At 35.7% G+C, this 17,801-nt stretch overlaps 1 protein-coding gene across 13 annotated transcripts in view; it reads right to left on the bottom strand.

Annotated features, from left to right (window-relative positions):
* LRRC7 (leucine rich repeat containing 7) overlaps positions 1-17,801 on the bottom strand; it is a 175,963-nt gene that overhangs the window by 62,067 nt on the left and 96,095 nt on the right. For 10 of the 13 annotated variants that reach the window (XM_084527464.1, XM_084527460.1, XM_084527472.1 and 7 more), the window contains exons 8-9: positions 1,708-1,771; positions 96-170 (exon numbers count right to left, since the gene is read on the bottom strand). In XM_084527464.1, coding sequence (XP_084383590.1) covers positions 96-170; positions 1,708-1,771 — 139 coding nt within the window. The other 3 variants (XM_084527463.1, XM_084527461.1, XM_084527462.1) reach the window with 3 other exon arrangements.

Below are 17,801 nucleotides of genomic sequence, written 5' to 3'. Positions count from 1 at the left end.
ACCCATTCAAGAAATGCACATACATTCATTTACTGCAGGGTAAATAGTTAATTATTAGCTTAACAGATTTGATTACATGAAATAAAATTTCATACCCCAGGTAGTATTTGCAAAGAATTATTGTCCATCCACAATTCCTTTAGATTTTGTATTTGTTCGAGAACCTCAGGCTGAGGAAAAGAATAGATAGTATTATGGACAGTTACATAAACCTGTTAGTTATTTTTAGTTAAATAAATCAGTATTTTCTTACAGAAAGATTCCCTCCATCTTCCTTTTTTTTTTTTTTTTTTTTTTTTTTTAAACACCCATCACACTCTCAGATAGATAATGAAACAAACAGTATATTAAATGAACTGACTTTACATGTTATTGCTCTTTTTAAAAACTTGTAAGAAATGTAAGAAACCTTTGGAAATGAAATGAATACAAAGAACTCCTTAGAAGCTCTTGTTCTAAGCAGTTTATTGGCAGTATGCAATTTATGAACAAAGCAAATAAGCGAAGTGAGAAATGTGGAGTTTTAGAAACAATCTGCTAAGAAGAAAGACCAAATCTCATCTTGCAGCACATGTTAAACTCTGCCTTTTACATAATTTATGGTCTCAAAAATAGCTTAACAAAGGCTGATTCCTGAATGCTTTCCACATTTATGGAAATTTACCATATTTATGAACTATTTAATGTCTGTAATTGTCATATTCAGTAGTTAAAACAGCAGCATACAATGATCAAACCTTAAAATTACAGTAATATTAAGCTTTAATCGGATGTTCTATTTTTTTCAACATTATAGATGTCAGTGAGAGAAACAGAAAAGGGCAATTCCCCCAAATCATTTCTCATTCATTACAGCTTTGAAAATCAAGAATTATCAGGTCACCAACATTTCCATGTTTCAGCCTAACCAGTATTTTTCTTTTTGATGAAACACAATTTTCACAGGTAAAACAAGACTTTCAATTTGCCTTAACTCTGTAAAGTTAGAGGTTTTTTCAAAGTCTGCCAGAAACTGATAAAATACTTGATTCAGAATGAACCAGAGTCTAGCATGTGAAAAGCCTGTAGTACTATTTCACCAGAATTATTAAACATAGCTAGAAAAAATGTATCTGTCTAACATCCTAGGACCTCATACTGACCTCATACTGTTTCTGAGACGTGTCAGTTCCTATAGACATTGTAAAAACTTCCCTGAAGGGAACAACAACTTGATTATTTTCTATACTAAGACTGGGGAAAATTCCTGAAAGCCATTCTTTCCCAGGGAACCTGAGTTACCTCTTAGAGTTTAGTTAGGGACAGAAACTGCTTTTGGTGCAAAAAATAAATAAATAAATAAATAAATAACTTCTGCTAAAAGTAATTTCTAATATATTTGGGATTTAATGCTAGATTTTAAGGATATGTAATTAACATGGGTATTTACAGTAAGATCACCAATTCATCTCACACTGAAGTAGTCCAACAGTAGCAACCGGCTGAGAATGAGAATCGCTTTGATCTGAGCTGCAGAAGCTTGATGCAGATGTAGTGTACTGCATTATCAATGCTGACCTCATGGAAGACGACAAATCTATTTTACAGGTAAATGTGACCATAACGTGTGGCCATAATACCGTAATGCCTTTCAAGTAAAAGTTAAATCTCCCAAGCACAGAGCATCCGAAACACAGTGGCATGCTACTAAGAAAAGGCATTTCTTACCAGCTCAGAGAATTCATTATTGCCCAGATCAAGTCTCTCCAGTTGAGTCAGTTTATGCATTGACCTGTAACAGATTAGGAAATTTCTAAGATGAAATTTTTCCTTGGGAGCAGTCAGTCAAATTTTACTTAGGGAAGAAAAAAGCTCAGATGATATTGTTGTTGTAAGAAGAGTTACATCAGCTGGACATTATTGCAGATGAGAACAATGCGCTTCAGCTTCCTGACATTAGCTAAAGTTCTAGAACTGCTAAGATAGCAACAAATATTTTAATATAAAAATGAACATACAATCTCACTATAATTTTGCATAATTGCTCAAGGAAAATGACTCATTTATAAGCAATTGAAAATAATATAAATCATGACATCTACATTTGTAAATTTATGATCAACTTCTTCATAAACTACTAAAAAGTATTTAGTCTCTTTACAGCAAAAGTACAAAGGATGCCTGTTACATCCCTGAAACTGCATCTAACTTCAACCATGATACAAAAGTATTTTTGTGACAAGGAGAAGCACAAAGCTGCACGCTGCACAGCTGGAGCTGAGCTGAGGCTGTTTGGGGTCCTTGTGTTGGCTTAACAGACTGCCCTGAGCCCATGGGGTCCTCTCCTCTTGGGGCTGCTGTATGGGTGACCTGAAACAGGGCTTCTGTTTTGGTCATGAGGAAACTAACTCACACCAACGAGCAACGGTACTCAGTGGCATTTAGTGACACTCACTGTCTTCCAGTAGCTTAGGAAAAAAATAGCATTGTAAGTGGATGAAAAACAGAAAACAGTTTTCTAACTAAACAGTCAATTTGAGATTCAAGCCTCTAACATGCTGCAAGGCACACCTAGGCAAGTATTTCTCTGTGCAGTCTGTGGCCATGCAGCATGGTGCTGCACAGGACCCCACTGGGGTGAGACAGGCTCCACGCAGCCACGGCTGCAAAAGCCAGGGTGACAGCAACATCAACCAAAGCAGCTTATCCTCTTCACAGCATTAGGAAGGAGAGACAAGTAAGAATGCATCATGTGAAACTGAACCAAAAGCAAGTATCAAATATGCACGATAAACCCAAAAGGGCTTTAAATGATGAATAATCGGGATTTATGTCTGCAGCTGATCACCACGTAACAGCCACAAAGGCACTTTCATTGTCTGGGCTCAGGTGACTCAAACAGTGAAATAAGAGGAAAAATGCAAAATGACTAAAAACGACTTGATGAAATTCCTGATTTATTGAACTAAATGGAATAAATCTCCCAAGTTTACCTCCGGATTTGTGCTGTGAGGAAAAAAAGGTTATTTCTAGTATAGCTTAGACCTGTAAAGGCACATGTCACACCGTATGTGGACTGACTCTGAAAAGTATTTAATGTACCAGTTTTGAATATAGGTAAGCTTTTAAAAATACACAGAACTTTAAAAATCTATACTGAGAATGTGTCATGGGCACTGACTCAAAGAAGTAATCCCAAAGCAGCAAAGATATTTTCAAAATGGAAGGAAAATTGCTGAGCAACTTCTTAACATGAGCTGAAGGACTGAACATGCCAGAAGGGTGGCAGTACGGTGATTTCTTCCATTGGAATGGATGTTCTGCTGTAATGTAATGTACAACTTTGCTCATACTGGACAAAAAATAAATAAATAAATAAATAAATAAATTCTAAGGCTGATTTATATGCTGATAGATATGAACTATTGCTACGTCACACCTTCCCAAACTGTTAGAATCTCATAGTTTTATGAAGTTAAGATTAGGAAGTTGCATTCAAAATTACTATGACATTAGAGAGTAAGAGCAGTGTCCTCATTTGAATATATTGATCTTCATGGTTTACGATGGTTGACTTTTAAAGTAAGCAAATGATTTCAAATAGTGCAGTCAATGCTTTATATTTAAAGAGGTTATTAAATTTAAACCAAATAGCTTTATAAATATTACACACAGATTTTAATCATTTTGAAAATAAAATGGAATAATGAGATCATATTCCTCCAGGCCTGATAATGAAAATTCTGCACTAAACAAGGCATTTCAGACATTAAGTCTTCCAGGGCCGCACGAGCTGCTGCTGTGCAAGTGGTGCAAGATGCCAGGGATTGCCCTCGGGTGCTGGCTCACAGCTTCCCTTCTGCTGCCTCAGCACGAGTGCTTCCTCGCCCAGCTTTGGCTCCTATGGGTTAGCTCTAACCAAGCAATTCCTGGACATATCTGGGAGACAGCCTGGCCAGAACCGCTTCCAAAAGGCAGGCAATGTGGCTGCCCTGTTCTGGAAAATGTTCAAATTTAATAAATTAATTACTGCCTCTATTTCCATGAACAAAACTGGGACAGGATAGTATCACTGCTGTAGGACTTCTCTTTAAGCCCTACCATTTTTCAATAGTAGAGTGAAGTATTTTCTGCTAGACATATATTGTTAAAATGAAAAAGTTGGTAGATAAATATTTAGCCCTCAAGTTTAAGAATTTATATATTTTATTAGATTTCTTTAATTAAACAGACTCTTTGACCTACTGCATTTCTCCATCTTTCATCTTAACTTCAAGGAATGAATGTTAGGGTCATAACTTAAGATCAAGTGCCACATGCACTTCTGTACTTTATAGAAATTAATGATCTGCAAAGAAAAGTTGTTAGAAGACATCTAGGACTCTTAGGCAAATCGTTCACTGCTGCACCAATCAAGTAATTCCTTTGGACAGGAGCTCCTGTATCTAGCTCGTTATTGTTCATGTAACATAATTTCCAGTATTTTCAAACACAGAAAATTTAAGCAACATAATGTATAAAAGCCAGTACATTTAGACAATGGTTTGGGGAAATGCAATGCCAAATCCTTTGCAGGTGATGTCATCAGTACTGTGAAACTACTGCAGGTCACACTCCTATGTTATTGATTTTCTTCAGTGCTTTCTTTGTTCTTTTCTAAAATGTTCTTATATGTATTTATTACTGGTGTGTTTTTGTTTGTTTGTTTGTTTGTTTGTTTGTTTGTTTTTGTCCAGTTCTGCACAATCTCTGCTTCTTGCCAAGTCTTTGAGACTCAGCAACTAGCTTATTTCTGCTGATCACACAGTGTTTTGGAAATACCTCAAAACAGTCACAGATTACTTTCAAAATCTTTCATGCTGAAGTCACCCTAGTGCAGATTAATTCACAATAACATCTTTTTAACGTCTTCTGATAGTTCATTTATTTAGTAATCACTCGAGCTCACTGTTCTAGATAGTTTCTTTATATTTTTTTCTTCCTATCCCACATCTTCCATCTATCTGATCAATAATCACAGATATCTTTGAGACAGGAAAGCAAGAGAGACCTTTTGGTTTTGTTTGCTAGAATGAGAGGTAGTTGCCTGCACAGTTCTGAAGGGGTTAGCACCTAAATTGAATGGAAAAGTTACAGCAATTTTTTGACTATAAGGTGCAAAACAAGATGGTGTAGTTTAAGCCTGAAGCATGGAGTGGTTAAATCTGACATTGTTCCAAAACAATACTTATGAACAGAACTATGATTAATCAAGACTGAGCACACAGATTATTAAACAGAAATGACTTTTTATATACTCTATACTGAGTCCCCTTTTAAGTTAGTAATATAACTCTTGATTCATGCTTCCCAATTCCCAATCTGCTTCTTACTGCCTTTTTGCACTTAAAGTATTTATTACTTTGAATTATTATTGTTATAAAGCCAGACGGAATAATGAAAATATTTTATCTTTCAACAGTAACTGTTCAACATGTTGAAGTATCTGGAAGACAAGAAGCCATTCACGAAGCAATAAGCACTGCACTGGCACAACAGATGAGGACACTAAAGATAATGATGTCACCTGGACAATGTGAATATTTTTCACTCCTTTCCCCAGAGAATTCTGTTTTATATTATGCTCTCCATTAAAATTCTAGCAAAAATATGTTTTAACTCCTCTGGTCCTCCAACTGCACCATGATTCTCTTTGGAAATATCTTGCAAGACCAAGAGAAATTTTACAAAGCCAGACAAAAGCTAATTTTTTAAAACAAAGCTGCAACATACTCATCAGCTCATTTACACTCCCTTTCTCCTTAAATAACACATAAATCCCAGAAAATGTTTACATTTGGTCTAACTTGCTTCTTCTAAAACTTTCACCATTGTGTCTTAATTGATTTAATATTAGCCTAGTTTAGACTTCTGGCACTTAGATACAAGTTGTAAATTTCTATATAAATTTTTAGATTAAGTCAAGTTAATGGAAAAAGTAATTACACTGGTAATTGCAAACACTTGATGACTAAGGACAGTCTTATTACCATAAAGAATCTCATTAACTTTATGAGGATTCTTTACACTAATGTGTGCAACCCCTGGCAGTATGTGCTTACAAGACTGGACTCAGCTTATGAAAAATGATTACAATTACTCAACTACAATTTACCAGTTGCCGTTTTGGAAATCAAAGTATTTCTGCCTGAAACAAATCAATCTGACCCTTCTGAAGACCAGCCACTTGTTCAGCAGTCAGGTAGTACCCACACTTTCAGCCTGAATGATTAGGTTGTGAAAAACAATTAAATATTACAAATCTTGACTACAGGTTTCACTCCTAAGTACCATACAAAGGGTTTATACCCTAGGAAACATCTCAGCATGTCAAGTGAGCATTGCAAGTTTATTGTTATTTACACTTGCAGACATTAAAAGTTTTCCAGTTACAGCATTCACTGCATGCACATTCACAAGTATCACTTAGTACATTGGCTTTACAGCTAAAATGAGGAAACGCGACATATGTTTACAACAGACAGTTCTAGTGAAAACTTTTCTCTCAAAGGCAGTATTACTTGTGGCTTTACCGTTCTGCATTAAAGTTAATAAAAGCTTCTAGTGATTATGTTTCCCCATGCCCATGTTAACAATATGCTCCAAGAATAATCAGCCACAAGGCTGCAATTACCTGCTAACTGGAACTGGAAGCTGAACAGCAGCTTTTCTCTGATATTTACATATATAATTACTGTTTATACACGCATGGAATTATGTGTCTTGAAATGTAAAACTCTGAAATTCATCAACAATGAAATGAAGGGTAATTTTAAATTACAAACAGGTTTGGGAAAACTTGTGCATTTCATACTGTCTTCTACCTTTGAACAAAAATTCTGCTTTAAAGGGTTTGTTTGCAATAGTGTAAGTTCATTATAGAAAACATCTTCTAAATACAGCTTTGAATCATGACTGCATAATTTCTCAAGACGGTCAAATAAATAGTTTCAGAAACTGCAACATTTGTATGGAGACAGATTAATTTCATTCAGCTGATGCTGTATTAAAAGATAAAGCACACTGCCAAATGTACCCAAGGGAACATCATATGAGATTTTCCATTATCTTGTGATATTTTTGTCTCTTTAATGTAACTACTTATATTTTTCTTCTGCAAGATCCATTATATATTTTTTTTATGTGGGGTCATTTTATAAAGGTTGAAAAGGAAAGGTGCAATTATGAGTAATGCTCAGTTAAATATTCATTGCTTAAATGATGTAATGTAATTTAATTAATGTGATAATAAAACTTGCAGCCAAAATTTTCACATAAATCTTTACCCATATCACATTTGGATCCATTCTTCCACTCATAACCAACTGCAGGAGCTATATGCAGGAGATCTAATTCTCAGCTGTTGAAGTGGACCTCACAGTAGGTTCAGAATCAGGTGCATTTTTTTAGTTCTACACACAATAATGGACTGTAGTTCTCAAAAAACAAATGTGTGAAAACCAGTGTAAAGAGTAGCTCAGACAGATTACTGAATACTCGGTGGAAAATCAACATTGCTTATAATAGTTTTAATAGCATTCATAATCCATCAACTGTAACTCACACTACAAAATTCAGTGGTATCAATTATAATTCATGGTAATTACATACACTATCTAACATATCTTGCTTATGTTCTTGCATGTTTGCTTAAGTTGCCTTATTTAGAAGTTACATTTCTACAGATTGTTAACACTTCAAATAACCAGGAAATTATCTTGCATTAACAGTTTCATAATAAATAAATAAAGAAAGAAAAGACAACTACCACAACTTATTTTAAAGAAACCACGGTGTTACCACCAAAATCCTGGTCTGACAGAGATGAAATGGTGATTAAGTGAAGGTTTATTCAAACCTTCAATCACAAACTTTTACACATTTCTGATTTTTTTCTACATACAAAGAATTGTACTCATTAATAAAAGTATCTCGAGTAGGTAAAAAGGCATGAGTGAAAAGCAGTTGTGTCAGAGACAAGGTTAGATTTACATAACGATAAATACGATCAAAGATGCAGTACAATACTGCTATATAATGAATGCATAGTTCTTTTCTGTCATAATTCTACAAAGATAGGACTGATAAAGTTATAACAGTGACATGATCTATTTCCTTGTAGAGAAACATAAAGGATTATGTTTATGCAATTTTCTGACAAATGGATACCCTTATTTTCTGAAGAAATAAAAAGCACCTAAAAGGAAATATGTTGTTGTTACTGCAATAACTGCTGTATTAATTTCAAATAATATTTTCTCACACTTTTGTTGTACACAGTAACCTTTATTGCAAAGTTGTTAAAAATGTCACATTCAGGAGTCCCTTCCATTTCTGCTATTTTAAAACTTACAATATAACTTTCAATTCATTAATTATTCAGTTTAGAAGTTGCACTGTAAAATTAGTACCTAATGTTGAGAGTCTACCTGTTGCAGAACAGTTAAATTTTAACCAGAACTACAATATTACGTGATACAACCACAGAGAACTATTTACTTCTACAGCACTTAATGGATTACAAAGAAATCTCACTATTAGTTTTCAGTGAATCTTAAGACAATGCATATCATTTATTGAATATAACACATGTGGCATGGAAAGCAAAGAACTACAAGTATAAATTAATGTGTCATAAACCATTTAATCTACATTTTATCCAGACTTTATAATGACAGGATATGTTCAATTAAAAACTTATTTGGAGGTTACCAAATATTGTTATACATAGACTGTAATATGTATATATTTATGAGGTTACTATCAAAAATAGCCTTTATTTCAACTAAAGTTATAAATCATATATAAGAACTTACATTTTTGCAATCTTTAATATCAATCCACAAATCAGAGAATGTAGCAGAGACCATGAAGAACAAATAACCCCAGAAACCCCTGATCACAAGTGGCACTGTGTTGCTTTGTTGCTTTCATATGGTCTCATCATTAACACAGTTAGGAGCAGCTAGTCCACAAAGCATGCTGTCACCTTGGCTGCATGGCTCTCAGAAATACTACTGCAAAAGGCAGCAATGTCCTCAAAATTAACACATGAGTTAAATATATGTGAAAAGCAGACAGCATATTAATCTGCATTAAACATTCTGGACTAAGAGGCAGCCTTCATCAGCCTTTATATACCAGAACTGTTTGGTTGCATAGTATAGTTTGGGAGAACTACCTCAACACAGTCTACTCGTGCTGATGCTCCTGACGCTGCCATTTCTGGTGCCCGAAAATCTGCTGACTCCACATCCTCTGCTGTTCATGCCACTGTACACACTCAGGCGATGGGCAAGGGCACACTCTCCATCTTCAGATGCTAAGATGAGAAAAATCAATTTCAATGCCCAAAAGATGGAACTGCTAGTGCAGAAGGTGTCTAAACACAACCCATTCATCTATGGCACTGGAGACTTGGGTGACTTTATCTAATTCTATCAAAGGGTTAAAATAAAAAGCACAACAATAACAGAAGTCCTACATACAGAAACTGGAAATCAAGCTCTTTTGTGATTCAGTCAGAATAAAAACACATAGGAAAACATTTCAGGAAAAAATATTTGTTTGCAATATGTAAGCATTTTAGAAAGACACTTCTGACTTAATGTATATGAAACAAATTTCCAATCAATTTTGTTTATGGTATATATGGATCAGATCTCTAAAATCAATCTCTCATTTCAGGACCAAGTTTTGAATCACACTATAACTGGGAAGATATGCTTGACTGATTGCAGAGAAAGGTGAACTCTTCACAATTTTGATCCTTGTTCCCACACAAAATTCTTTCCCAATGCAGCTTATAAGACTATTGGGAAAGAGTATTCTAAATTTCAATTCAGATCTGCTTCTGCTTACCTGATTGTATAAATAAACAGAACACAGAGTAACCTTTTTACCCATTGCAAAGCTCCTAGCAATATCAAGGCTTTGCAAATAAATTTTTATACTTTTTTTTTTTTTCTTTACCATTCTTTTTTCTCTTATCAGTTTGCATCTGCTTCCTGGATTCTTCTACCTTCTTCCTTAAACAGGCTTTGCGTGGTTAAAACCAGGGTTAATGAATGTTTCCACTTTCTGGACTGAATTAGTCGAGTCAGCCTCATCTGGTGCATAAGGTGTTCCTGTGTGTCTGTGGATGCCAGGGGTGCCCTTGCGTGCAGCAAAGCCCCTCTGCAGCCTGAGCAGAATTTTAGTAATGCCAAAGTTGTCTGGTTAAGCCAATGACATCAGATGTCTCTTGCATCACCATTAAAAATTAAATTTATCCCATGACCAGTAGTCATCCAAATTCATTATTCAACTGCATTACTAGGAGCCTTAACAAACCAACCATGTTACACAGTTATTAACAAAGTTTACATCATCCTTATCATATTTTTGAAGGTATCTGAACAATATATTACAGGCCTATTTTCCTCTACATTGGAGCCAAATAATCCCTGACACATCAATTCACAGCGTGACCCTGAAATACCCCATTTTGCTTATGAATCACTACTTAAATCACTACTTTCCTTTGGTACAGAAAATTGAAAAATTTTCTTTCACATTTTATATTTTCTATGCCATGCTCTTTATCTCAGAGAAATCTGGAGGAACACTTCAGAACATAAAAGAAAATATATCCATATATCCCCACTTGTGGGATTAAATGGCCTCAGCTAAACTATTGCTCCTCTTCCAGAAAGTAATCTGTGTTTCTTAACCTTGAAATGCTGATTGCAATGAAAAACTTGAACATACAAAATTCATATTTGCAAAATTTCTATGTATATCTAGTTAAAAACATTCAAAATACAAGTAACAACAAACATACAGTTACTCTGTCTGTGAATTTCAGAATTTATATTCCTGGAGATAAGTGTGAGGTTTGGAACGTTTGAGTTACAGGGTAAATACAACACTAAACCTCGGTGCCAAATTTACATCCACTAAACTCTGTGGTGCTGATGACATCAATGATTTAATTCAGCGGTCTATGATGTCTGCATTTAGACAAAGAAGCAATCATAATTTTCACATAACATATACATAGCATAGGTGACATAATGACAATAAAAAATGCTTGATAACAAATACACCTGTTTTTAATAATTATGAACTCAGGATCCATTGTGGACATTTGAATTCAAAGACATTGAAACAGAGCAAGATTGACTGCATCAGTCACTGCCAGAAAGGTCACCTCCCCCTTTCTGCTTAAAAGGCTGGATATCTGGTAAGTGATATACTAGGCAACTTATATTTTGTTGACAGTGTAATAATACATTGAAAAGTAAAGAGCAGATTTGTAAACACTACAGTACTGATCAACTTGAACATTTTAATAATTTTAGTCAAGTTTTTATATATAAAATCACAGTCGTATTCGGGATCTGGGTCTCCAAAATTTTGAAGACAGACAAGAAGCAGGCTCCAGGTTTCCTATTACTAAATGATGAATAAAAATTTCCTATATTTCATCAGGATATAAAACATATTATTCAAATCTCTAAAGCATTCAGCACTTGATTTATACCCCTATGTGCTAGTTTTGCATGGAATGAATGAATATAAGTTACAGACAGACCTACTTCTGACATGCAAGACTGAAGATGCAGTTTTTGCCCTGCTTTCCCATTTACTTTGCCAGAGAGCAGGACGAAGACCTAACTTAAGGTGCTGAATAATCAACCAGGAGGAACCAAGTTCAAAGGGCATTAATGAATACCTGAGGAGTAAAAATTAACTGAGTCAGCTAACCCAAAAAACAAGAGCCAAATAAATTTATCCTCAACGCATTTCTTATTTAGTAGTCCTTTTGATTCCTATTTCTACTTAAATATAGCCTGAAGACAGCAACAACACATATAAAAACCAAGAATATTTCTACAGCTAAAGCCAGAGGAATGAAAGGGGAATGTGCTAGAAACAGACAAGGATGAATTGGAGATGAAAACTGATGGGACACAATAACAATCTACATGTTAATCAAGGAAGAAGGATGAAGGAGTCAGAGACGGCAAGGACCACATGAGAAAATGTGAAAGCAGAAGGACAACCCTTGCTGTATAGCACATGAAATATCTGGATATAAAATACGCACATTACAGTTAAGCATTCTCAGTAAAATGGCTGATGTCTTCTGTAATCCCTGGTGGAGTTTTAACTGGGTGTATCATTTTTATGATCTGGAAGATCTTTACTGATGAGCTCTCCACATTAGTTATGTTGCCACTCACTAAGCAATGCTTTTGGCTGCACTGGCTGATTGCCAGCAGGGCTATGGCGAACATCAAGAGAAAACTAATGCCGTCTGATATACACAGCACTTGGGAGCAGGTGCCAGAGACTTGGCCACGACTTCTATCCAAGAACCATGCTTAAAAAGAAAAAAAAAAAAAAACAAGCAAATGCAGGGCCAAAATGCGATCTTCCTATTTAGTTATTAGAGGACTGCTGGAGGTAGACAAAAAGATAATATTCCATTTGGAAGTATAGCAAACGTGCAAGACCTGTTTCATAGTCCAATGACAGGAAGCAAGCTGCAACACAGAGCTTGTGAGCTTGAACCAAACCAGTCCATTGGGGACACCGAAATGGGAGAAGCACAGAGCGGCCATGGCTAAAAAGTCAGCTGCAAGGCATAAATGCTGGGCATAACTGGTATCTTTTGTATATTTGTACAAATATATTTCAGTGGGAAATACAAATATAAATAGTTTATAACTCACTGACCAGCTACAGAAAATAACTGTGATATAAGAATAACAACCACTGCAATCTATTCACACACACGTACTCTACAGTTTTTCAAAAGGAAGTCAACCACTTGTCATACATTCAGAAACACAAGCAGCTGAGAGACATCACATTTTTCATGATTGTTTTTTATTTTTCTGGTTACATAAATAGAATGCCTCATGGTACAGTGAATTTTTCAGGGCTTGAGGGAAATGATCACACCAGGTAATGTGTCGCGTACCCCGAGTTGATCACAGGTTAAGTGCTGTCTGCTTGGTGGCCTTGGTGACACTGCCACAGTGCCCTTCCGAGGCTGTCCCACCCCTCTCATGGGAAATGGGATGCTGCTGGAGTTCACAGCCCACAGCGTCCACACGTACAGTTTCTACAATTTGATAAAGCGATGGATGGCAACAACTGACGATGTCCTTTTACAGGTGTTTATTTCAGAACCATCAATCCTTAATCTGACGATCTATGGAATGGCAGACACGTTGTCCCAGGGCATCAGGCTGGGGTGTTTCTCAAAGCTGACACGAGAGCTAACACAGCGCAGGGCACGCGGACGCTCCGAGGTGGTAATATGTGCCTAGTGGTCTCCTGTTCCAGCTGGGAGAAAGACAAAGTCTGCAATGGCCATGGCAGGTAAAAACGCCATCCCATTCTCAATGCACTCCGTAGTCATCTCTAAATTTAAATTCCTGTTGTCATATCAACCGTACACAGGTGTCTTTACTCTGCAGATGTTTTTCAATCACGTAGAATTAACACTGACTTAAGGTGCCCTGAGTATACTGAGCAATTTCCTTGCATACCATAAAACAACCATACCCGAGAGCTGGGCACACAAATTAATATCTCATTAATAACAGTCAGCTTGAACTCTTCGTGTCTTTAGCTTCAATGTCCTGGGAAGAGCTCAGGGTTCTGGTATAACTGAGAACAAAATGAGTGTAAGGTGGACCACGGTGATTCTCCATGGTTAAAAATGTTCTCCCCTCCCGCCTCTTTGTACTGTGAACTCTCTATCTGAAATTTAACCCTACTAGTCAGATAGAAAATATAAATCAATTTCATATCTGTTAAGTGGAAGTTTTTAGACAAATAAGTAATAAATAAATACAAAAATATTTGGTATATGAAACAAGCCTGCATACAAAACTCTAAGTTCCTCTGTGTCTTTCCTTCATCCATTTGAAATTAAAATTGCACACAACACAAACACTCTCAGATAAGAACCACTAATTCATAAGATAATTCATTAGAACCATAAGCTAAAGTAATGTCAGGATTACCCTAGATGACAGAAAAAGTACTGGTATATTTTTAATGAACTATAAGTTCTGGCTGTATCACCTCTCAGACTGTCGCTCACTGGAGATATGGCAAAAAATTGCCACTATTACCTTTAGGAAAGAATAATTATGGCAATTTTTCAGATAAGCTTGACCCACTATTGATGTTGGAAAAGCAATCTTGTAACAGGAAAGCAATAAAATGCATTTTTCTGCATCTTCTCCGAGCAGCAAATATATTTAATTTAAAACAGCCTAATGGGAAGTTATGTAGTAGTAGTTTCTTAACTACTTATTAAAATACCAGCAATATTTTAATAATGTAATGCCAAAGTACTAAGTCATTTAGAATATGATTTATTAAACTCAGCCAGAGTTACCATTAAAGAAAACAGGTCATCATGAAAGATGAAAACATTTGTAATCTCAAAGTGCAAGAAACAGTTTACATCTTTATAATGAACCAGGAAGAAAGTGGAACAGCATTTCAAAAAATAGCAGTCTGAAGTTATGCTTTTAAATCTATATTTAAATGTTCCTGGACATATTCTCAACTGATATGAATAATTGATTCCATTGACTTCAACACACTTCACTCAAACTGTGTTTTTTGCAAATCTACTTCCTAAAACAGAATTTTGGAGGTGGTAAGGATTTCAGGATTATAAATGTTATCTAAGTGAATGGAACTCATGTTCTTAAGTCACAAGAATGCTTCCAACAACTCCATCTTCAGGATTAATGGAAATAATAATTATCAGTTTTATTCATCAAATTTAATACCTGAAAAAACAAAATGGATTGTGATGTTTTAGATGCCTGAATATCTTTCAGAATCTTTTATTGGCTCACTCCAAGCAACACCAAATCTGCAGTCTTTCAACGTGGCAAAAGCTAGAAATGTTTGTGCTTATCTTAAAGTCAAAGCAAAATGGTATTGAAATAGGGAACAAGAGCAAAATAACTTTATCTGACAGTGTTTCAAAACTATGTTTCTATAAATCACCAAAGATGCTCATGAAAGATATATGACAGTTTCTATACTAAAATGATTATGTATAGAGGAATGCCAGCATTCAACACATACAATGTATTTATACAAGACCTGACTACATTATTCTCTTTATTTTTTCAATTCAAAACAAAGTCTTAGCTACAGAAAGTCATAAGACCTTTAACTCTCTACAGGTAGATAATTCAAATTTGTAAATAACCTCTGCAAAATACCTGTCATTATTATAGATATGTTCTGCCAAGGCAGAGTCTAGTCTACAACACCTTACATTGTTGCCTTACCAAGTTACTGTGTGTTTTTTATAAATTTCTTAAGATGCTGCTTAGAAACCTTGATCTTTTGAGTCTCCTTATACACAGTCTCACTCCTAAGAAATGAGCAACAGGAAGGAGGGAAGGAGGGAAGGAAGAGAAATATCAAATTTTCACATTATATTTATGGAAAAAAAATCCCTACACTAGAAATTCAAAAGATAGAAAAATCCATTAAATTTAATTTCATAGTTAGACTGAACTCTTCTGGGTGAAAAACGTGATTCTTCTCCCCTGTACATTTTGTGATAATGTATTTTCATCTTTGAAGACACAACAGATACACTACATATGCACAAAAAGATTGGTTGATTGGTTTCACCATTCCATTCATTACCCAGAAGGAAAAAGTTAATGGATGGCATCCTTTTTGCTTCTGTTTGAAATACCTTTCATGGAAAATTTCAGATGATAGTGACCTTCTGTGCTTTTAAACAGGTGGAAGAAAACAGACCCTTTGCCCTTAATCACGTAAGAATTTCAAACATCCATAATAAAATATTATGCAAAAATAGAAATTTGTATTTTTCTCAGAATTTTTGAGAACTGCTCAATTGTAGAACTAGAATGCACAGAAGTACTGTTGTAATGCAAAAAGTGGCAGTAAAAACACAGAGATTCCCTTTAGAACTTGGGACATTTGCAGAAAAGAAATCAAAACAGAAGAGTACCAGCTTTATATCACATTGCCTACAATAGGTGTGTCTAAACAATAATTTTACAAGTGAAATGTGAATTCCGACAGAAAATATACTTATTAGCCTCAATCCTCAGAAATATGACCTTGTGGCTAAAACATACTGCCAGTATTTTTCCATAGTTACATTTTATTACAATTAAAACCTAAAGCTGTGCAGTTGAGACTAGAAAACATCAAGTTTACATTTTAAAACTGAAAACACATGAATGCAAAAAGGTTAATTATAACAACAGGAAAAAAAATACCCTTCACCATCATCACTTCCCTAAAGTCATGCTATTCCTGGCTCAAGCTGACAGGTATGAAAGATATGGAGGTTGCACTAAAACAACTGCAAACTGATGGCACGGGTATTTAAAAAATAAATCTCTTTCAGAAAGGTACTCTAATGTAATGTACTTAAATGTACTTTAATGTAATTTAAAAGAACAACTAAGGAGTAATAGAATAATGCATGTCGACTTCTTCGAAGGAATATAAAGTTGCTAATCAACAGTATCACTTGTGATTAAAACTTACTGTTTCTGGTTGATTTCAGACGCTGTGCTTAATAATCAACAAACTTTGCTTTGCACGGGGAGCAGATTTCACACAGCAATGCACCAAGTTCAAACCGGCAGGACCGCAACAGATGCCACCAGAGTTTAATCGTCCCACAATTGTCTTGTGAGAATGAAGTTTCTGACAGGAAGGCCAGAGTGGCCATGCAAGCAGGCTGCATCCTGGCCCTTGAGCCCATTGGGAACGCCCGGGACCAGTTCCAGCAGGGGGGCAGGGACCACCCTGCCTCTTCCCACCTTTGGCATCTACTGGTCTTACAAGGGAGAGAGGTTCCCAAGCCGCAAGCGTTGTTTTTGTCTTCCAGCAAAACACAAAGGGGTGTGTGTCAATCTTAAAATAATAGAGACCCTGGAGGTGGGGCTGGCTATGCACTCAGAGTTCTCGTTCCTATGGCCAGCTTATTCTCATCCGCTCCTCTGTCAAACAGATGAACCTGTCCAGGCTGAAGATAATTTTCTCTTCCAAGTTGCCTCACCTGACTGTGTGTAGAGACAAACACTAACATATCTCCCCTCACCTTCTGTTTTCACAGCAATATGCTATTTCTAGAGCCTTGTCTTATGACACATTTTGCAACCATTATTTTTCCCAAAGGATTTGGACCTTCTTTAGCTCTTCCTCGTACTTGTTGCATTTGGAATCTTTCCTAATGAGGTCTCCCTTATTTTCTGTACAGTGCCACAAACACTTCTGTATCTCCAGTGGAAAAACTTTGTCAAAGAACATTTGGCTTTGTCAGGACACTGCTAGGTTGATGACTCATAGACATTTTACATCCCACTAATACAATAATGTCTTCTTTTCTTCAGTGTGATTTCTGACTGAAGAACCCCTAATTTATAGCATAATTTCATATTAGTCCCTCAGTACATGACCTTGCACACCGTATTATTAAATATCACCCAGTTTTAATTGCTCATCTTCAGAATTCCACAGTTCTTCCAATTTTAGAGGCTGTTCTTGAGAATTTGATCCAAAACTTTTACTCTTCACACAGCAAATTAATTCTGAGCACTAGCTGAAGGCGAAGACAAGACCTGTTGTTTTTTCCAAACATTAGCTGCCAAGGACCCATCCCCTTGGTAATGTCTTCATTGTATGTTATTTCCTAAAAGCATGGTATTGTAAACAACAACAAAACCCTAATAGCTCTAATATCTATTGTCAAGAAA

Source organism: Aythya ferina (assembly GCF_964211825.1).
Source record: "Aythya ferina genome assembly, chromosome: 8".
NCBI classification, from domain to species: domain Eukaryota; kingdom Metazoa; phylum Chordata; class Aves; order Anseriformes; family Anatidae; genus Aythya; species Aythya ferina.
This window is presented reverse-complemented; position numbering and strand designations above follow the sequence as displayed.